Source organism: Monodon monoceros, unplaced genomic scaffold (genome assembly GCF_005190385.1).
Source record: "Monodon monoceros isolate NGI ecotype Baffin Bay Population unplaced genomic scaffold, NGI_Narwhal_1 Super_Scaffold_21, whole genome shotgun sequence".
Lineage (NCBI taxonomy): Eukaryota > Metazoa > Chordata > Mammalia > Artiodactyla > Monodontidae > Monodon > Monodon monoceros.
The window spans coordinates 125,169,827-125,192,804 of NW_021703778.1; the positions used below are offsets into that span (position 1 = coordinate 125,169,827).

At 41.8% G+C, this 22,978-nt stretch overlaps 1 protein-coding gene across 3 annotated transcripts in view; it reads right to left on the reverse strand.

Moving 5' to 3' along the window:
* Positions 1-22,978, reverse strand: part of PYGL (glycogen phosphorylase L) — a 52,599-nt gene that overhangs the window by 24,124 nt on the left and 5,497 nt on the right. For all 3 annotated transcript variants that reach the window (XM_029237953.1, XM_029237951.1, XM_029237954.1), the window contains exons 3-8: positions 20,041-20,119; positions 16,817-16,920; positions 8,607-8,738; positions 5,333-5,444; positions 4,925-5,007; positions 119-262 (exon numbers count right to left, since the gene is read on the reverse strand). In XM_029237953.1, coding sequence (XP_029093786.1) covers positions 119-262; positions 4,925-5,007; positions 5,333-5,444; positions 8,607-8,738; positions 16,817-16,920; positions 20,041-20,119 — 654 coding nt within the window. The remainder of the gene's footprint in view (positions 1-118; positions 263-4,924; positions 5,008-5,332; positions 5,445-8,606; positions 8,739-16,816; positions 16,921-20,040; positions 20,120-22,978) is intronic.

Below are 22,978 nucleotides of genomic sequence, written 5' to 3' on the forward strand. Positions count from 1 at the left end.
TTTCTGATTGGTATATAGACACTCAGATTTTTTTTTTAGCATGGAGACAGAGAAGTAAATCTGATGGAAGTCCTGATGCCCTCAGTTGTTCCCACCTGCGTTCAGGCTGAATACTCGCCTGATCTGGGAAGGCATCAAACGCAGTTCTGGCACTCCTGCTGGACCCAAACTTAGAGGCTTTGAAACGTCGGATGACATCTTGCAAGGTAGCAGCCACCACAAAGTACTCCTGCTTCAGTCTCAGCTCCTTCCCTTCAAAAAACTTCAAGCCAGAGAGACTGAGTGAGAGGGCTCACATTGCTAGGAGTGGCCAGAACGTGGGTGGCGTCCCCTACCAGGGGACTTTAAGGCTAAAGCCCATGGGATGTCTGGTGGAAGCTGGCAGGTTGAATGCCAAGCATCAGCCTCCTGAAACTCCACTAAAATGACAGTAAAGGGATTGAAAAAAGGCAATACTGATAAAGGATGAAGGGAATGGAGAGAAGACAACAGCAACAACTTTTCAGAAGCCGAAAAACAGATGGATAAATAGTAAACTGAACCAGAAGACCCAGGAAAGCTGCATCCTGACCTGGTGTGGAGAAAAGCCAAAGGAACAACGCAGTGTATACACTGAAGCTCCCAAAAGGCCCAAGAATTGTCAGCGTTGGGTGCCTTCAGAAGTAGGGGTGAAGAGGGGGTAAAAGGTTAGTGGGGAGCCTAAGAAGCAGTTGGCCTCAGACCTCCTCTCCAATTCCCTCAACTGGACAATCTCCTTTGCCAACTCAGGCAGAAGCTGGAGGTCTGTTCTCTGGAGATGGTATAACAGGGGTCTCTGGACTGGAGGGCAGCAGGTAAAGTGGGAGGCAGGGGTACCATCCATACTAAAAACGGGGGAAGAGGCTCAGTGAAAGTTTATGTACTGAATACTGATGATTTCAGTCTTCATCTCCCAACTGAATTTGAGAACACAGGCAGCCAGTGTTAATTCCACCAGGAAAGAAGCTTCAAGCGTCTTCTCTAGGGAATTCAACCAGCACAGGAGGGAGGACCTAAAGACATGGACATGAGGAACTCCACCAGGAAGCGGCCCCAGCAGGTCACAGGTGAGGGAAACCAAATAGATAAATCCCAAACAAGTGTACAGAGCTCCCCAAAACTTGTTGGTACCTTTCTCTTAAGTTTCAGTGGGCAGCTGAGGACCATTAGACAGCTAAGAAAAACTTCTAAAACATGTTAAAATAATAAAAGCCAACTCAGAGGTAAAAGAGATTAGAGAAAAGAATGATTAGAAGAATACTATCAGTATCCTCAGATAGATTAGATATTGTATTCAAGAAATAAGAATAAGATGCTTCAAGAAAATATCTAGAGCAAAAGATTACTTGGAAATTAAAACATGACAGCCAAAGTGAAAAACCCAACAGGAAGATTGGAAGAGAGATTTGTGATTGCCCAAAATGTGAGCAGGAAGACAAAGAGATGATAAATAAAAGAAAAAAGGTAAGAAGACTAAACCAGTTGAGGATGTTTAACAATTCCAGACCATTTCTCAGAGAGCTGTAGTCCTGTGTTCCCAGACTGAAAGGGTACCCAGGCGTGATAAGTGAAAGCAGACTTACACCAAAGCACACCCCCCAAAACTTTTAGTACACTCGGAGAGAGGGGGTTTGGAGAGGGACAGAGGGAGGGGAAGAGAGAGAGGGAGACTAGAAACTTTCAAAGGGGGAAAAAAGCAGAATTCAAACAAAAGATCAAGAATCCAATTGCATTGTACTTTTCAGCAGCACCAAAAACTAGGAGATTAAAAAAAAAACAACTTTTGAGTCTTCAGTATCCAGGCTAACTCCCAATGAGAGGGCAAAATAAAGACATTTTCCAACATGCAAGGTCTGAAAAAAATTGACCTCACTTGCACCCTTTCCTAGGAAGCCCCAGGCATGTGTACTACCAAAACAAGGGAGCAAACCAAGACATGGGATCCTGGAAACAAATGACCCCAGAGAGTATATGAGTACAGACGTCCTCAGAACAATGGGAAAAGTAGATCCCAGGATGACAGCGGAGCAGCCAACCAGAAGAGATCCAGAAGAGATCCAGAAGAGACTTCAAGAAGACTGAGTCAACAGAATACCTAAGGTGTTTGAATATATTGAGAGGAAATTTCTACGACTGGGGTAGAGTGTAGGCTAAATTAGGGAAAAGTACTCAGAAAACCAAGCAAACGAACAAAACAATGATTAACTCCAGGAAAGGAGAACATTTTAAGGAAAGGAAAAATAATCAAGAGATGATGACATGTATGTGCACAGATCAGCTGTCTGTAGCACTGACAGCGTCATAATAATGTAAACACTAGCTGAAGAGCTAGTGCAAATCACCATGTGATTATGTTGAGAGAGTGGGCATAGAAAACGTGTTTTTGTGGTGGGGGTGGAAGTCTATGGGAGGAAGGGAGCTAAATTCTCATCTTCAGTAGCGGGGAGTCAATATTGTAAAAAGAGGAAATCACGAAGCAGCAGTAACAGCATGTTGTTAGAAATATGGAGGTAAGTATCCAGGAAAGCAATTCAAAGCAAGGGGATGTAGTTGCTTTGGGGAAGTGGGAAATAGGAGGCTGATTTTATAGTAAGCCTCAGAGAGCTGCTTTTCTCTTTAAACTATGTGCAGGTACAACTTTGATAAAAGTTTAAAAACCAAAAGAAAAATTTTAAGTCATTGATAGGAAACTGTCTGGATGGATATTACCAATGGGAATTTATAGGTGGTAGAATTTGGAATTTTTTTTTTTACTTGGTAGTTTTTTATATTGCTTATATTTCTTTTTCTAATAGCATGTTTCATAGTAAAAAATATAATGAAATCATTATTCTAAAAAAAGCACATGAATCCATCCACAATGAATTTAAATGTTTATTGAGTTAGGGAATTTTTAATGTGCTAGAAATAAAATGATTAATTAAACAATCACTGACCTCAGTTAAGTTCAAACTACTGGGGAGAGACAGATGTATAATCAAGGCTTGAAATCAAACAAGACAGTTTTTAAAAACATTTATGTTGTATTTAAGTGTATACACAGTACTTTGGGGACCTAAATACTCAGGTGATTTCTTTATCTGAGCCCTGAAAGGTAAGGAGGAATTTGAGGTGAGCGCAGAGGGCCAGAGTATTCCCTGCACGCAGAGGAAACCTGGGCAAAGCATGGAGGTTAGAAAGAACAGGGCAAATAACCCTCTACAGCTGGGACCTATTGGTAGGGCAAGATCACAGAGGATGTGTCAGAACTGATGACCACATAGATGAAGATACACCTACGATTCTGTACTTCTCTTAGGGGTAAGCAAAAGCCTTAAAGAATTTTAAGCAAGGAAAAAAAAATCTCATTAGTTGCAGAGTGAGGACAGGGGGCAAGATTCTTGGAAGATAGACTAATAGGGCTATGGCCAAGTTCGGGAGAGGGAATGAGTCTGTTCTTGTGGTTACAGTACGAAAAAGATTTATCAACTTCTACTTAAAAACAAGCATAACCCTGAGAGTTACCTTTTTTGCCCAACGAATTTGGTCAACTTTGCACCCCATGCTAACCTGGTATGTGTTACCAATTGTTTATTTATTGGAATATTATTGATTATTTCCAAGTAAAGTTAGGTTTGGGCCCTACTGAAGATAGGAGGATGAATTTCAAGCCCCTTCTAGTTAAGCAATCCTGCAGGCTTGGGTTTGGCTAGGCAGTGTGGCCCCAGTCTTGGAAGGATTCTTACTTTAATTGACCTTGAAACAGAACAGTCTTTTGCTTTTGCGTTACAGATTTCTTTTAAGGTACTGAAGACACATCGTTTCTCCCAAAGGAAAAATAACATATACCATTAAGTTCCTAAAAATGCTGCAGCAAATCCACTTAATCCTCCTTGGAGATGGGTTTAACACTAAGTAGACATCTGGTCTTAGGATCATTTATGTCCTAGTCCCCAAGATCCTTGTTTTGTGGACATCTTTGTGGAGCAGAGTACTAGTTTGGTTACTTCTGAGATTTTTTTTTTTTTTTTAATTATTATAGCGTCCAGAAAATTATTTTACTCATGGAGAAGTTAGAGCTAAGTCTATTTTAACCCACTAAGAATCCATAACAGTGGGTTTCCCTGGTGGCGCAGTGGTTGAGTCCGCCTGCCGATGCAGGGGACACGGGTTCGTGCCCTGGTCCGGGAAGATCCCACATGCTGTGGAGCGGCTGGGCCCGTGAGCCATGGCCGCTGAGCCTGTGTGTCCGGAGCCTGTGCTCTGCAACGGGAGAGGCCACAACAGCGAGAGGCCCGCATACGGCAAAAAAAAAAAAAAAAAAAAAAAAGATCCATAACAGTCATCTGAGATCCAGTTCCAAGTGTTTTTTTTTTTTTTTTCTTAAACTAAGTTATTTTTCGTGTAAACTTTGGAATGATCACCTAGAAGAAAAAGTTTAATGAGATAAATAAGTGGCATAAGAAACAAGTGTCTGCTCCTGGGTCTATTCTGAGGTCCATGACCCCACCTTGCCTTGGGTCAGAGGAGACCCATGAGTGAGGGGAAGAGGACAGGCAAGACACCTCCAGGGACTTCTGATGCTGTGGATGAAATTTCTGTTTGGAAAGGAAGGAGTGCTTCACCTGTACTGCACCTCATCTTTTATAGCCAGGTTTTGTTTTGAAATACATGTACAGAGCCTCCCAATTAGTGATGGGGTCACTAATCAAGGGCGAAACACCAATTCTGATTTCATGAATTGTACAAATTCGTTTTCCTTACATGGGTGGGAGGGGAAATCTACACAAATCAGGAAGAGATATGGTGATTATTCCTCACTGAAGGAAAAAACCCAATATTAAGTATGTGCTTTATGGCTACTGAAGAGGTGCTTCTGAAATAAGCTGCTTCTGTTTCCACTGAGAAAGCAAGCTTGATCACTCACATTATCATTGGGATAGAGGACCCGGGAGATGTTCTCGGCCAGATTCCGGTCCAGCACAGCCTGAATGTAGTCTCCAACGTTAACTGAGGGAAATGTTAGAAAAATGAATAAACAGACGAGCCAGCCACTGTTTTCAGAAGCCCCCTGATCTCACCTGATGCTTGTCGGGTACCATGTGGGATTCCTAAAAATCCAAAAAGATTCCAGCAAACCTTCATGCTGTGATTCACATGACAGTCTAAGAGGGTTAGACTGAAGGACTGATTTAACCATGTGCCCCATACCTGCTCCATATAATGCTTTAGTCACTAAAGAGTTCGGATCAGAAACTCAGTGCAACCTGGCTCTAATTATTGGACAGAAAGATTAAAGGTACACATGAGGAAAGGGAGCCCACGCTGTACTCACAGTCTCTGAGGTTAAAGTCATTGGGTGCGCGAGCGGACCAGAGGCGCATGGTGTTGACCGTGTTGTTCAGATATCCAGGCACCGGGGTGTCATATGGAAGAGCAAGGACCACCTGCGGGGTGAAACCAAAGCAGCTACTTACCGTTACCCACGTGGATGGAGGAGGTTGAACAGAGGTGGGAGACAGCAGCTGGAATTTGGTTCCTGGCTCCATCACCAACTCAAACTGTATGATCCCTAAACCAAGCTGAGGGTCCCAAGGCTGGAGGTGGTATTAGGGGCCATGTCGGTCCTCCTCCCACTTGGAACAATATGGATGGCTGGAATGACCCAGACAGATGGTCCCAGATGGTCCTCCACATCATTTCCACGCTGACTTCCCTTTGTGTCCCTTGCCCTGATCTGGACACAGATCTTTCATGTTTCAAGATCAAGCCATTGCTCTAAAGAGAGCAAAATATGATGTGCAAAGTGGTAAATGTGAACCTGTACCCATTAAACAACAGTAATCAAGATAAGTTTCATGTAGGCTATTCAATGATCTGATTTCAAATATGGTGAAAATCAGCAGAATAGGAAATTTACGAAGATAAATACTACATATGATGTTTAAAATGCTATGCTGGATTTTTCAAAGTTGCACGAAGAAGAGTTATTTTAGTGATCTAACAAATAAGCTGATAATTAGCTGAGATGTGTCTAAGAGGTGAGCTTTGGAAAATTTAGCTCAATATTTGTGACAGTCAGGGAAATAGAGAAGAACAGGAAGATGAACCATGTTTCACATGAATTTAAAGTTTATGTGGGAGAAGACAATTTTCTATTCCCCGCCTCATCAGAATCAAGAAGCTCTAAGGAAGGGGAATGACAGATGGATTGAACTGGAGGATGCTAGAGATCATCTAGTGCAACTTAAGGTGTTTTGGATATGAGGGGAATGAAGCTGCGAGAGAAGTGATTTACCCAAGGTCATAGTCAGCGGTAGTGTTGAAACCTAACCACAGATATCTTTAATTTGGTCTGCTGAATTATGAAGGAATGAAACACTCTAGCCTATATCAATCAGTCACATACATTTAGTCATGCTTTCATGAACATCATAACCACAGAGTAATAAATCACATTTATGTGAATATCTTTTACTAGGAAATAAAGATCTCTGGAGTTCTAAGAGCAAGTTGTGGTCAATCAGGAGAAGTCACTTACAGAGTGGGACTCTGAGTCTGGGTCCAAACATGACTCATCCTTCTGACCCTCAAAACATAATTGAGGCAGCTGGGGAAGCACATGGCTTGGAGGTCCCTTTAGAGAACTTCAGGGAGAAGTTGCCACCTCAGAGCTCACACGAGGCTGTGCTTTCTTTGGGATGCTCCCATCGTGGTGGGAGCATGAGAGCCAGGACTCCCCTCATGAGCAATGTCCCATCAGCCTGGGCACTTGTTCAGAGATGCACTGCAGTGTGAGGCTCCTTCCTGAGAATCCTTCTTTCCCTCTCTCTCTTCACAGGTGTCACACCCGCGTTGCAGTCCGAACGACTTCCCCCCTCCTCCCGTCCCCTTTCCCTTTATCTTTCACAGGCATTTCTGCAATAGATCACTTGTACTTCTAATTCTCCCTTCTGTCTGCTTCCCAGAGGACCTGAACTGACACAAGAAATGAAACAAATAACTCAGTTTACTGGAAGCCTTCACAGCAGGCATACATGAGGTCTGACCTCGAGCTCTCTGACCTCACTAGCTACAAATCTGGGGCTGATCAGGCAGTGGCGTCAATCCATAAAATTCTGCACAGGTTGGGTCAGCTCACCCTTTATTACATCTGCCCCATAAACTTGCCTTTGTGGGCACAGAAAAACACACTCTCCCTGATTGAATTTCTGGATATATTATGAAAATGTCTAGAGGTGCTTTGTAAATATATCATCAGGTCATCATAAGGTCATCAGTGGGACTTATGAAGTAAACAGAATGCTTCCAGGATTGGGAGTATAACCTGCGTACGTTTAAACAGATCAGAAGGCACTGGAAGTTTTAGACACCAAATACTTGCTAGATTAATACCCAAAACATGTGAGAATTCTTTAGGAATATTAACAATTGATTTGTTGCAGTTCTTATGATCATATTTGTAATCAACTGCAACTCAGTTGTGGTCTATTGTTTAACCAAAATAAAAGGGGGGGGGATGGATAGAGGGAAACATCTTGAAATTACAGTATTAGTTTATTCCTTATTATATATAATGACCTATTTTAGCTTCTAATCCATTATTTCATATGCTGAAAAAATCATGTTCAGATAGGAAAAACTTCAAAAGCAGTCTTTCTTTTGTGAACTGTGAATAGCCTTGCATGGATCAGCAGAATAAAGCATCAGTTTAGAAGTCCACTATAACATGGGTCTAGAGTCCGCAAACCAACTGAATTTAGCATTACAATACTGAATTTTGTTCCTGATTTTGCCATATAAGAACAGCATTTCCTTGGTCTTTACCATGTTCTTTAAGCTTTTAAAGTGGCCAGTGAGACATCTTTTCTGGCCTAAGACTATATTTACTAAACAAATATCTCAAGTGGAGCCTCCAGTGATTGGACAATGCAATCCGGTAGTTCTTAGGGGTTATTTATCAGGACGTATGAAGACAGCAAAGCACAAACCACCACTAGAGGAGCTGAAAAGTAAATTGTTCAGTAGCAGGTAACACTCTAATCTGGTGGCAGGATAAACACACGGCCGTGAATTAAGTACACTTGGATTGACACCAGCATTATTTCTCTAGAAGTGATTTGGCACACAGTAACAGTGCATTTTGCAATATTTTGCATTGTTTTTCTTGACTTTGTAATGAAGAAGAACTTTGGTAATCCTTTGAATAAATACTTCACTTTAAAAATATTGACCCCTTAGAATTTACAAGTCAATGTACATATGGCAGTGGGGTGAAGAATGACATTTAACTTTATTCAATCTTGGTTTCAACAGCTTTATATAAAGCTGGAGAGCTAAGCATGCTGGGATTATAGAATTGATTAATTTCTTATAAACCGGATGACAAAATGACCCTGGTAAGTCACTTGACCTTGGGGAAGTCACTTCTCTCTTGGCCTCAGCTCCCTGGTCTCCAAAATGAGTGGGTTCACCAAGAGAAGTAACAGATTTATTTATAAAAATATGCTTTATTATTCAATATACTACACACTATACTCAACACCACATACACGTCACACGCTGTGCCATCCTCTATACAATGCTCAGCACGAGGACTCTCAGAATACCTGCGTGTTGATCCACTTGGTTCCGGCCTCTGTGTGCTCTACGCTCCCGTAGAAGTGAACAGGCAGCATGAACTCGGGGCGGGCCTTCTCCCAGGGGTTTCCATGCCTGAGCCAGTCATCTGCCTCTTCTATCTGCAAAAAGGACATGGCTTAGAATTTGTTTTTCAGGAGCGGTGGACCTAGCCCTTCAATTATATCAAATTTAAAATATTTTGGGGGACTTCCCTGGTGGCGCAGTGGTTAAGAATCCGCCTGCCAATTCAGGGGACACAGGTTCGGTCCCTGGTCCACGAAGATCCCACGTGCCTCGGAGCAACTAAGCCTGCGAGCCACAACTACTGAGCCCACGTGCTACAACTACTGAGCCTGCGCTCTAGAGCCCGTGAGCAGCAACCACGGAAGCCCATACGCCTAGAGCCCGTGCTCTGCAACCAGAGAAGCCACCGCAATAAGAAACCCGCGCACCGCAAGGAAGAGTAGCCCCTACTCGCCACAACTAGAGGAAGCCCGTGTGCAGCAACAAAGATCCAACGCAGCCAAATAAATTTATAAAAATATATATATATATTTTTTGACTGAATCAACTCAAGAATACTGTTTTGGCAAGAAAGATGTTGGTTTTGTCAATCTCAATTCATCTTTGTTATTGTCGTACAGCCTAAATCAACAACAATACTGGCTAGTATTGCTCTAAATGTTTTATACATATTATTGCATTTAATCCTCATAGCAAATATAGGAGGGAGCTATGGCTTCTCCCTTTGTTAAGGAAATTGTAACTTGCTCAAAGTTGCACGGATAGTAAATGATACAGGTAAGATTTGATGGTAGGTCTGTGAGTTCTAAAGCCTGTGTCTCAACATCTGTGAATCCAATTGTCTAGCTTGAGGGAAAGAGAGAGGCTTCCCAGGGATGTTTATTGTTGGATACCTGGACCTGATGGGTCCTACATTACGGTTTCTGTCAAGAGCTTTGTGCCTTGAAAGCACAGAATCGGTTGAGAAAAACTACTCATAGAAAGCTCCCTTAATAAGGCTTATTTCAGTATAGGTACAGAACACTATTACTTTTGTTTTCATTTTTTAATTTGGAGTATAGTTGATTTACAATATTGTGTTAGTTTCAGGTGTACAGCATAGTGTTTCAGTATTTTTGCAGATTATATTCCATTATAGGTTATTATAAGATAATAGGTATACTTTCCTGTGTTACACAGTATATCCTTGTTATTATCTATTTTATACATAGTAGTTTGTTAATACCATATCCCTAATTTGTCCCTCCCCCCGTTCCTTCTCCCCTTTGGTAACCACAAATTTGTTTTCTATATCTGTGAGTCTGTTTCTGTTCTGCATATGCATTCATTTGTATTATTTTTTAGATTCCACATATAAGTGATAACATACAGTATTTGTCTTTCTCTGTGTGACTTATTTCACTAAGCATAATATTATTTAGGTCCATCCATGTTGCTGCAAGTGGCAATATTTAATTCATTTTTTATTGCTGAGTAATATTCCATTGCATATATATACACCACATCTTCTTTATCCATTCATCTGTTGATGGGCACTTGGGTTGCTTCCATGCCTTGACAATTGTAAACACTGCTTCTATGAACACTGGGGTGCATGTATCTTTTTGAATTAGCGTTTTCATTTTTTCCAGATATATACCCAGGAATGGAATTGCTGGACCACATGGTAGTTCTATTTTTAGTTTTTTAAGGAACGTCCATACTTATTTCCATAGTGGCTGCACCAATTTACATTCCCATCAACAGAACACATTTTGTAGTCTTTGTTTAATTTAATCCTTATGGAATTTTGATCTGATAATGAACTATTATTTACTTATTTATTATATTTTATTTATTTATTTGGTCATGCCAGGTGTTAGTTGCGGCATGTGTGCTCCTTTGTTGCAGCCGGGGTAGGTGGGGGGGCTCCTTAGTTGCAGCTCACCAGCTCCTTAGTTGCGGCATGGAAACTCTTAGTTGCAGCACGCATGTGGGATCTAGTTCCCTGACCAGGGCTGGAACCCGGGCCCCCTGCATTGGGAGCGTGGAGTCTTAACCACTGCACCACCAGGGAAGTCCCATGAACTATTATTTCTAATTTGTTTTGAAAATGACATATACTAAAATGTAGGGAATTTATTTTATTGACAATTACAACATTTTCCCATGTATTTATGTCAATTTATAACAAAATATTTCTCATAAAAATTTAAAAATCTAATTCGTATTTAGGGTATCCTGGACATCAAATGCATTTTGTTTTCTATAAAGAAACAAATAAAAATGCCAAAACAAGAACAAAAGACACATGGTGGGGCTGGGGTTGCACTTTTAAAGTAAAGGTATTATGAGTGAAACCTTTAAAATATTCCATATATATTAAAAAATGCAATCGTGTTCTGGCAAGAAGGGAGGGGTAAGGTTTTTAGTACAAAGCTCCCTTGTCAATGAGATTACCCCCAATATGGTTATTTTACCTACCTGATTCCTCATCCTTCCCTCTTAGAAAACTCAGCTTTAGTTTAAAAAGATATTAATGATGAATTATGACACAATGCTGGATGCTTCATGATCACCTGTGTATGAGTTCAGTGTCTGCCCCAGGCACAGTGTGGAGAGAGGCAAACACACACAGCTATCTTTTGAGATATTAGACAAAACATTAATGTCAACAGCCAGACAAGCAAACACACATCCATTTATTCAAACATTGATCATATTGGGAATGCTAGTAAGCTGCTCATTAACAAGAGCTACCAGCATGATGAATGAAAAGGGGACACACAGAAACAACATCTTTAGATAGAAGGTCTGGAATTAGAGAGCTGCAGGAGGATGTAGCAGATGCAGGATGAAGCCTAGGGAAGGCTGGACCTAGATGTGAGCTAATCAATACAATGCACCTTGTTAAAATGCAGAGTCCCTGGCAGTCTGGGGAGGGGTCTTAAATTTTCCATTTAAAAATTTGCATCTTGGGGCTTCCCTGGTGGCGCAGTGGTTGAGAGTCCGCCTGTCAATGCATGGGACGCGGGTTTGTGCCCCGGTCCGGGAAGATTCCACATGCCGCGGAGTGGCTAGGCCCGTGAACCATGGCCGCTAAGCCTGCGCGTCCGGAGCCTGTGTTCCACAACGGGAGAGGCCACAACAGTGAGAGGCTCGCATACCGCAAAAAAAAAAAAAAATTTGCATCTTAACATGTAGCCATTGGGTACACGGTGCAGCAGGGAGCTACACAGCGATACAAAGTCAGGAACTGTAATTCAGAATTGAGACTTCGGCTATCCCATTCATAAAGAGAACAAAAATACAATTAAAATTTAACAAGGAAAGGACTGAATTTTATCAGTTGATAAGAAATTGGTTAAGTTAGAGTCCTCTAGCTCGTGTTAATAACTAGAAACTCTATGAAAAATAAATGAGGATATGCACAAAGATCAAACATCCTGACTTACAAAACACTTCACGCTGCACTTAGGCAAGGGCAGTGTTCTGGGTTTCAAATTATTGGTCAATGTGAACACACAATGCTTCCTGTAACAGGAAAGAACCTTACGGCCTATTTGCCTCATTTCAGCACTCAGGAGTGTTGTAAAATACACCTTAAGTTTTTACATGAACCAGGAGGACGAGGAGGCAGAAACAGCATTCCTCTCGAAAATCATGTGCACAGGTGAGCTGACAAGATATTTTCTGCTGAAAAATGCAGCAGAAGCAGACTCTTCTCCCCTCAAGCACTGTGAAATGCCCGTACAAGAGAGGCTGAACTCTGGGCTTCCCACCACTGGCCGGCCCCTCCTGGCCTCCTTTGCAAATCAGAAGCTGCATTTGCTCTTTTGAGGACACGCTGTTAAGCGACAAGGGACTAGTCAGCCAGTCACTCTCAATGTTGGTCTGATTTTTCCCTCCCAAATAATGGCTGGTTTTAATTTCACTGGGTTAACAAGTTCTGTAGGAGAATAGGACTCCTAGCTTGCTGTTCTTTATTGAGTCTCTTCCTGATTTTGGCAAGAAATCAGCCCTCAGTTATGCAAAGCTTGTTTTTAAGGTAAATTGAAAAATAGATATTTCATAAAAGCAAGCTGGTCTGAGCAGATCAGAGGAGAAAGAGAGAACTGCCTCCAGCCACCCCAGCTCAATCCACAGAGGCTGCGGGATGGTGATAAACCTTCTTTCTATCTTGCTTTCTTCCAACAAATCAACAAACTGGTCTGTAAATTTAGATTTCCATGTAACCAGTGATCCCTGAGTGCACTAACTTGCTGAGCCATATGAAGGGCAGGGGCCAGATGGGAGGAGAGCTTCCATTTATATCCAAGTGGGCTGTGTGGATCTGAACATCCCAGATGAAAAGGAGCTGAGACAAAGCAAGCAGGAGACTGTGGCGTGGGGAGCAGCATGCCCGCCTGGGCGGTGGTGGCAGTGGTGGTGTGTGTGGCAGGGGATGCATGGCAGCTGGATCTGGGGTCTTCCTAGAGAGATTACTCGGTGGGATCTATTCCAGCCAGCATGGAAGCAGAGGTCAGCTCAGGGCCTCTGTGAGTGCCTGAATTCGAAGAAACGCTTTTCCCCTCAACTGCGGGATACACGGGACATGAAGAACCAGTGAGCAACCATCAGGGGCTGTCAACAAACTTTGCTTTCTGATAGTACCAGTCATTGGTAAATGTTTCTGGGGAGCACCAGGAATTCAACAATGGTCAGGAGAGGGAGGCTTGCTGGGTAATGTGAACTGTGCATGACTAGGTATAGCAGGGTTCTAAGAGAAAGAATGTTCCAGCAGACTGCTTGATTCAACCCTGAGATTTCTACTATCAGCGTCTTTCCACTCAGAACTTTAGTGTGTGACTGTTTAACTTGAGGCTGTCGCAACTGCCTTTCCCCCTCTTCCTCCCAGTGGCCAGTCATTTTCAGAGGACTATTCTGAGAAGGTTTCAATGATCCCCATTAGAGTTCGAGGTAAGTCAAGCATTTGAGCAATAAAATTGTTTTCCTTGGGGGGTGGGGTGGAGTTCACAACAAACACTTTATTACTGCAAATCTTCCTTGAAGAGAGCCTTCAAAACTGAAAGTCTATCAACCTTTAAAAATCTTCCTAGTTTGTGCAATTTTCATCGGCCTTCTCCATTGTAAGAGCAACCATGTAGCTGATGTGAGTAGAGCAGTGACCATGCCCCCAAAAGGCATTCTGCTTTCCTGGAAGATATTTTTTGTTTTTCACGGAAACAGTTTCTTTTTTATGTTTGCTTTTTAAAATCCCATCCCAGTGAACAATGGCTATGGTAGATAAAATTAGGTGTCCTTCTGACTCAATTTCAGTTGTAATGAAAGAAGTGATGATGTAGTAAAGCTAGCTTTGGAGACTAGCAAAAGCCACTTGGTCTCTCTTTTTCCTTTAAAAACACTAGAATATATACTTCTTGGGTCTCACAGGAGAGAAGGGATGGTTTCCTGAAATAAGGCCATTTAAAAGTAGCAAAGGTCATAGGTGGGATTAATAAAGAGTGACCTTTCATAAGACTTTGGGGAAAATGCACTTGAAAGACAATTTTTTGAGACTGATCTGCTGAGTTAAAAAAAATCTTTCAAAGAAAAGTAAGAAATAAAATCCTTAAACATCCTGGGGTATAATGAGTACCATACAGGATACAAAGACTGAGAATGGATACCATGTATCGCTTGGTCAGGTTGTGTTAAAATCTTGGTCCTACTGGAAATACCTGCCAAGCTAGGCTTCTCACCATGTAGCCCTAGATTACTTCACTGTGGAAGGGAACCAATTATTTTGTTTTTATATCTTTTTTTTTTTCTATTTTTTTGCGGTACACGGGCCTCTCACTGTTGTGGCCTCTCCTGTCGCGGAGCACAGGCTCTGGACGCGCAGGCTCAGCGGCCATGGCTCACGGGCCCAGCCGCTCCGCGGCACGTGGGATCTTCCCGGACCGGGGCACAAACCCACGTCCCCTGCATCTGCAGGTGGACTCTCAGCCACTGCGCCACCAGGGAAGCCCCGTTTTTATATCTTTTTATGATTATAAAATACACATTTCCTATGAAATATGCGTCATGTAGGAGAACAAACAGGAGATAGTCAAAGTCACCCATAATCTTACCTCCCAGAGATAATTAATTACTGTTGAAGCTTTGACATTATTTTTTTTTTCTAGCACTTTATCTTTTTGGTTTCTTTTGGATAGGTCATACTATCCAAATGATCCTATACCTTTTTTCAGCTGTCATAAACAATTTCCCATTTCATTATAATTAATTAAAAACATGATATTAATGGTTACATTAATATTTTATTATATAATACCACAATTAAAAAAATTATCCTCCTTTTATTAGGCCAAATTAACATTTCATTGAGTGCCTATTTGTGCAACAGACATTTTACATATTTTCATAGTTCTGTGAAGCTGGCATCTCCATTTTGCAGACAAGAAAAGTGAGGCTCAGGGAAGCTAGATAACCTAATCAAGACAACAAACTTCATAAGGGTAATGAGTTGCACTTAGGCCTCAAATTAGAAATTAGATCTCATATTAGGGCCCAATTTTTTTTCTACCCAAAGCTGCCTCCTAATTGATTTAGGAGTAGCTAAAGATACACTGGTTCTTAACAAAATTTGGAAGTTTGTCTTTCAATATGTTCCCAATATTCTCCTCCTGGGACTTCCCTTGGTGCATTCTCTTATATATCAAATCTTTTAGTGCCCTTCTTCTTTGGCCCAGAATGTCCAAACACTGAGGGAGGGGAAAGTGGATGGCAGTGACACTCAGCTTCTCATCCTTCCTCTCCCCTGGGATTAGCTCCAGCCTAGGTCCCTCAACCCAATGCCTGATCACGCTGACCTTGGACTGACTCTTGGGAGGGCTCAGAGAGCTCAGGCTTCTTGAATATCCAGTATCCTTTTGCCAGTGATGTGTGTGTATGAGACAAAGGTACGGAGAGAAAAAACCTAAATCACACTTAGCATCAGGGAAAACTGTCCATGCCAGGGCTGACTGTAGTTCAAAGAGTTAGCAAAGATAAACAAATACTTAAGAATCTAGTTTGGTTATATAAAAATAAAATGAGAGTCATTTGTATGGATTCATTACTATTTGTGCAGTTTTCTACAGAGCACTATAATTATACATATTACATATGTGCCAGAGTTTTTTAATATAATAGTTAACAGGACTGCCTGCTTTTGTCTGATAAAAAAAATTAGAACACTGAGCTTACATATCTTGTAAGATAGGCATGTTAAGGAGGGCAAGACTCTGAGTGTAGAAAAGAATACTGAATGTGGACCTGGAAATCTGGGGATATACAGCCTTATTTGCCAGCTGTGTGATCTGAGGTGACTTCCCCTCTTAAGACCTTCAGTTTTCTCACCTACAAAAATGGTGACATGCTTCCTACTATCAAGAGTTATTGGGGGACTTCCCTGGTGGCGCAGTGGTTAAGAAGACGTCTGCCAATGCAGGGGATACGGGTTCGAGCCCTTGTCGGGGAAGATCCCACATACCACAGAGCAACTAAGCCTGTGTGCTACAACTACTAAGCCTGCGCTCTAGAGCCCACGAGCCACAACTACTGAAGCCTCTGCGCGCCTAGAGCCCGTGCTCCGCAACAAGAAAAGCCACTGCAATGAGAAGCCCATGCACCCCAACGAAGAGCGGCCCCCGGCTTGCTGCAACTAGAGAAAGTCCGCGCGCAGCAAAGAAAACCCAATGCAGCCAAAAATAAATAAATAAATAAATAAATAATAATAATAAAAAAGACCCAACGTAGCCATAAATAAATAAATAAATTTTTAAAAAAAGAAAAAAAGTTATTGGGGAAGATCATGAGCTAAAAGATGTGCTCCTCCATTTTATATGCTGCAGAGATAGGACACTGCACATTATAGGTAGTCCACATGCAGGCAATCAGTGATAACTATCTTCAGGGCACCCCTGTGAGTCTGGCACCGTACAAGATGCTACGGATCTGGTGGTGAATGATATTGGCGATACCGGCAGGCTCTCTGCTCTTAGGGAGCTTACGCCTCAAAGTGGGAAGACTGACAGTATTCACTGATGTCAACCAAATGCCACAGAAAGTAGTAAAGCTCTACGTAAAATGTCCATAAATTGTAAACCATCCAGAACACCATGAAGACAAAGGACTTTAATGACAAAATTAAAAAATATGTCTCACGTACCTGCCATCCATCTCGAATCTTCTGATTGAAGATTCCATATTCATATCGGATGCCATAGCCATAGGCTGCAAGCCCCAGAGTTGCCATGGAATCCAAGAAGCAGGCTAAATTAAACAGAGCACAGGCCACAGGCAGCGTCATCAAGGTTACTCAAAATTTTGTCTTTCTCTAAAAAACATGGCAGCCACAAAACATTTCTCTATGAGAAACCATATTTGTATCTTAAAGCAGAGACTGCAGTACAGCGGGTATTGTTTTTAAAATAACATTCTAATTATAGAATAAACTATAGAAAAGGTAGAAAATACAAACATGTATAAAGAAGAAAACAAACATCTATTACCTCACTATCCAGAAATAACCACTGTGTTGGCATTTCATCTGAGAAATGCCAGATGTCTACGTTAGAAAGGTCCTTTATTATGTCTATGTTAGAAATTCCTTTATTATGTCTGTTCCTCACACTGCCCTCTCTAGGGGAAGCTGTCTCCATGCCCCCCTGCTTGAAAAGACGTGTATAATTTACATGTAAATTGACTGACTATCTGGACATCTGGGGCAGACTCTCTTTCTGGCTAATGGAATTCCAGTGTGGTTCACATTATCAGGTGGCCTTATGCTTCAGGGAGGCTGGACCAACTGAATCTTGACTAAACTTCTAAGCTAATCATAGTAATTTTATGTCCTTCACCAGTTTGGGTTTTGGCATGAGCATTCAATGACATTCAATCCAATGAGAGGTGCTAGAAAGTCTGCTGGGTACAGTGAAAGATTTTCCTTACTGCTGCCGTCTTTCTTCCATGAAGCTAAAGTCAAAAGAACCATAGAGACCCAGAGTCCTGACAGAATTGTGCTGCTGAATAAATTAATCTTAAAATGGCCAACCTCTGAAGTTCTCGTTCTGTGATAATACATGTCCTTGTTGGCGGAACTAGCTTTTGCTAGGTTTTCTGTTTCTTGTAGCCAACGGCTTTAATGACAGAGCACCTGATCTAGAGCAGCCCATCAACAGGCTGGGTAGGATCTATCTTGTGGTCAGGAGCAATTTTAGGGGTTACGCTAAGCATGTTGCCCCTCTCAGGAATCTGAACTGAGAAATATACAGAGAATGAGAAAATATAGTAGGATCTAAAAACTGAAAAGAACATTGAAAATTGCAGATCAAACAGGAAGAGACTGAGCTAGGTTCACAGTGGAGTCCTAAAACAGATCCACAAAGGCCAATGGCCAAGACCTTCAAGTTACTGTAACATCACAATGGTCTTCCAGTCCCTGTGCTCATGTGGCCTGGCTCTGTCCCAGTTCCTGCTCTCTCGGAGCTGCGGTGATTTGTCTTTTCCTGGGTCCTGATCAAATTATCCTTAGAGCCTCACCAGAATGGGGGTCCCAGTTTTTTCAGTCTGGTAAGAGATGAGGTCATCTAATGAGAATTACTCAGCCTCATTCACCCCTTCCCTGTCAGGCCCCGAGTGGGGTTAACGCTGCCAAAAAATAGGCCTGGGACTTTACATAAAAGGAAGGCAGGCTACCTTGTCAGTCTTAGATGAGCATGCCGTTGGCTCTGCTGGTCTTCCTATAGCTCCATGGAAAGCCTACTAATTACCCGATGATTAACTTCTCAAGGTGGCCAAGTATGCCAAGGGCAGCGTTAAAACACATGGCCACTAATGTAGTAAGGAATAAACAATATGAAACACATGCAAATGGAGTTCTAGTCATCTGAAACTGTGTAAAATTAAGAGATTGTGGAACCATTTCTAAAAGAGAAGACGCAGACATTTATTTTTCATAGAGTACGATCTGATACATACATGTGTGGTCGTACATTCTATTATTAAATTTAAATTTCACAAGTAAATAATATAGTAACATCCTCTTTGTAAAAACAATTAAAATGTTACTGACAGGGCTTCCCTGGCGGCGCAGTGGTTGAGAATCTGCCTGCCAATGCAGGGGACACGAGTTCGAGCCCTGGTCTGGGAAGATCCCACATGCCACGGAGCAACTGGGCCCATAAGGCACAATTACTGAGCCTGCGCGTCTGGAGCCTGTGCTCCACAAGAGAGGCCGCGATAGTGAGAGGCCCGCGCACCGTGATGAAGAGTGGCCCCCGCTTGCCACAACTAGAGAAAGCCCTCGCACAGAAACGAAGACCCAACACAGCCATAAATAAATAAATAAAGCAAACTGTCAACAAGTAAAAATAAATAAACACTATAAAATGTTACCGACAGGGCTAGCATCCCTTTTGACTGCCACCCCCAATTCTGCGCTCCTCTCTACAGAAAGTCACAAGGAGCAGTTCAGTATTTCAAATTCCAGACTTTTTCTATGGATTTACATATATACATTCTCACATAAAATATTAATTTTTAAAAAACATAAATGGTATCACACTGTGTGGCTTTTAATGCAACTTGTTTCCTCTGCCTCCAGCCCCCCACCTCTTGGAGGTCTGTGCAGGGAAGTACAAATAGTTCACTTTTAGGTTGACACATATTATTCTGTAACATGGTGTTCCTCTACTTATTTACCTATTCTATCAATGGACATTAGGTTATTTCTAAAATTTTGCTTTTACAAACAATACTGTAGCAATTTTTTTCACATGCCTCCTTGTGTACATGTTGGAGTATTTCTTTAGGGTAGATATCAGGAAGTAGAATTGCTTGGTGGTAAGGATGCATATTTTTAATTTAATGGCATTGGTATTATATTTTTAATGTTTTCCTCTATATTTGTGGAAAAATCATTTCCTGGATAAAGCAAAGAACTCAAACTTCATCCATACAAAACAAAAATACTCATTAATTCAATCATACCAATAGTATAACAAGTGTATCACTGCCTACTAGTTAATCAAAAAGCAAACTGTTAAGTGCACAGGACGATAACACAATGGGTAAACAACTTAGGTGCTACCACACGAGTATGTGAATTGAGCAGCTGTGAACAAATAACAGTGAAGTGAAGGGGCCACTTTGGAAACCCTTAAGTGAACAGGAAGGATCTGGTTAGCTTTGGGGTTTGAAGCAATGTCTCTTTTGTTAAAGATCGTTTCTCTACTGTTTGTCTAGAACTGGTCAAACCACCGTGCAGACTCAGAAACAAACACAGCTACAACCGCCTCACACTGTGCACTTCTAGACAGTCTTCTGGTTCTTTAAGCATGGCTGTGCATGGCATCTGAGACGGCGTCAAGGGCCAGACAATAGCACACTTACCAGCAAGCCTCCCAAGACCACCATTGCCAAGCCCAGCATCTTCTTCAATTTCTTCTAACTCCTCCATGTCCAATCCAAGCTGGTGATGAAAGAAAAACAACATAGGACGTGGATACAAACTTCAGATATACAAACAGGCCACTTCAGAGAGAACAGTCATTTCCTAAAGCTCTGGGTTGGGTCTTCAGGTTCATCTGTGAACTCAATCCTGCCAGGTCCCTCACTGCTTGAACTGCCATCAGATACCCGCTGCGGATGCTGGTGACTGAAGATGCAAACTGTCCGAGATGGCACAGCAGCAGCTTGGAGAAGAGTATGGGCTCTAAATGTCCATTACCGACTCTGTTACTTCTTAGCTATATGAACCTGAGCAAGGTAGTAAATCTCACTATGCCTTTCACTTCTCGTTTAAAAATGAGGATAATAGTATCTACTTCATTTAGGGCTGTGAATTAAATGAGATTATACAAACAAAGCATTCAGAATGATGCCTGGGTAGGTATTTCTTGATAAATGTTGGCTATCACTATTTCTTAAAATTATTTTTTGTTGCCAGGGTAAAACCTCAGAAATAGACCAGTACCAAGTTGATACTAACTGGACTAAATTTTGAAAATTACCAAAAGGTATGAGGTCAGATTTTCTGGGATGGACTACAGTTCATCTTTTCATGACCACAACATATTTACTCAGTAAGGTCAAAGGTTGTTAACCCAAAACCAGTTAGTGAGTCACTGCCCATGACACCAGGGGCCAGACAGCAGTCAGGGAAACCTCAGCCCCGTGTTCCTGCTGGATGGGCCTAAAATCCTCTACTTCTCTCTGGGGTAGATAACAGACTGTGGGGGGGATAATGGGAGGGGGAAATAAATTAGGAGGTAGGATTAACATATACACAGTACTGTATATAAAACAGGTAAACAACAAGGACCTACTGGGCTTCCCTGGTGGTGCAGTGGTTAAGAATCTGCCTGCCAATGCAGGGGACATGGGTTTGATCCCTGGTCTGGGAAGATCCCACATGCCACACAGCAACTAAGCCCGCAAGCCACAACTACTGAGCCCGCTGAGCCCGCGTGCCACAGCTACTGAAGCCTGTGTGCCTAGAGCCCGTGCTCTGCAACAAGAGAAGCCACCGCAATGAGAAGCCTGCGTACCGCAACGAAGAGTAGCCCCCGCTTGCCGCAGCTAGAGAAAGCCCGTGTGCAGCAATGAAGACCCAATGCAGCCAAAAATAAATAAATAAAATAAATAAATTTATTAAAAAAAACAAAAACAAGGACCTACTGCATAGCGTAGGGAACTATACTCAACATCTTGTAATAACCTATAATGGAGAAGAAACTAAAAAAGAATATATAGCTGAGTCACTTTGCTGTACACTTGAAACTAACACAACATTGTAAATTAACTATAGTCAATTAAAAAAAAAAGAGAGAGAGACTGTGGGAGGCCAAGGAGCATCTGTGACCTTGGGGATGGATGGAATTGGTTGCCAGTCAGCTCCCTGCCACAAAGTGTTGGGACCCGCCCAGCCAGAGGTCACTAGCAGCAGTGTGGACTCATATCAAAATTCTGCAGCTGTAGAGGTCACTTTGGACTGTTCATCTTACAATGAGGAAATTGATGGCTGATGATAGATAAACTAAACAACCTGTCCTCTGCTGACTAGAAAATAATCTAGCCCATGCCTGGCTAATAATGGTCCATTGGGAAGTGACTGCATTCTTAATCTGAAAGTGATGCAATCCATGAAATTTTACATGGAAACATAATTTACACATTTGAAAACATACGCACAGGATGTAACTATGCTTGAAGTGGATGCCCCAGTTGCCGTGGGGTTACCTGCTTGGATCCCTACCCTTATTCAAAAGTTGCTTTCTGACACAAGTCCTGATAACTAAATCTTCTAAGAGTTCAAAAATGGATTTGCTTCTGTTCATTGTTCAAAGGGCTTTCAAACTTGCTCCCTGGTGACTAGAGTCCTGGGGTCCTTGTGACATCAACTGCTAATGCTAGTGCTCAGGACTTTTAACATTCTAAACATGCGAGTCTAGAGTAGGCTATAAACCTTGAGCAAGGAGACATGGGTCGCTTCATCCCACCTGGTTAGATTATGGTGCAAAGGAGGTATATTTTTTTCAGCTGATATCAGGGGAAGCAAAGAAAAGGGAAGCAGAGAGGAGCTGCAATGGTTCTTTCACACGAAATGCTCTACTAAACCCACACAAAGGAAACCAGCCCTAGTGACAAGCAGCTGGCCACATTAGAGGACAAAAGCCCTATGCCAGGCCAAAAGCGACTTGAACAGTCTCTTAAAGTGCATCTTTGCAATTACTCGTTCCTCCTATTAACCACATCAGAAAGGTTAAGGACTATTTTTGGTATGAAGATGCTTGAAGGTCAAAGGAGAAATAGTTAAATACGTTCATTCAAACAAATTAGCACATTAGGTTCAAGACCTCAGGCTCCTCATTTAAAGAGGAAGTGTATTTTACATCTCATTAAGCAACAGAGAAAGTATGACAACAGAATTTTAAAAGTTTATTACTTTCACGTATTGCCTTGATATACAAATAACAGTCAAACTTTGATCCCTTTAAAAAAGTATATAGGAACCCAAAGTAAAGCTTGTGGTTCCGATAGCAGGGACTCAAGTACTTCTTAAAGGCTTGTTCAGATGCTAATTTCTAAAATGTAATTTGTTGCATAATGCTGTCAAAAGCTGACTGCAGAACAAAATTCTCATGAGGAAAAACTAGTTCTCTAGCTTTGTTCCTCTTAACCCAGAGATCAGGAGTACTATAGATTTCTAATAGTTTGTAATAGCCAAGTCTACAGAAGCAATTTTTCACCATTTTTTTTGGGGGGGTGGGGCGGCTATATCCCCAAGGTTCCTGAGTTGAACTTGAAATTTAAAGGGAGAGAATGAGAG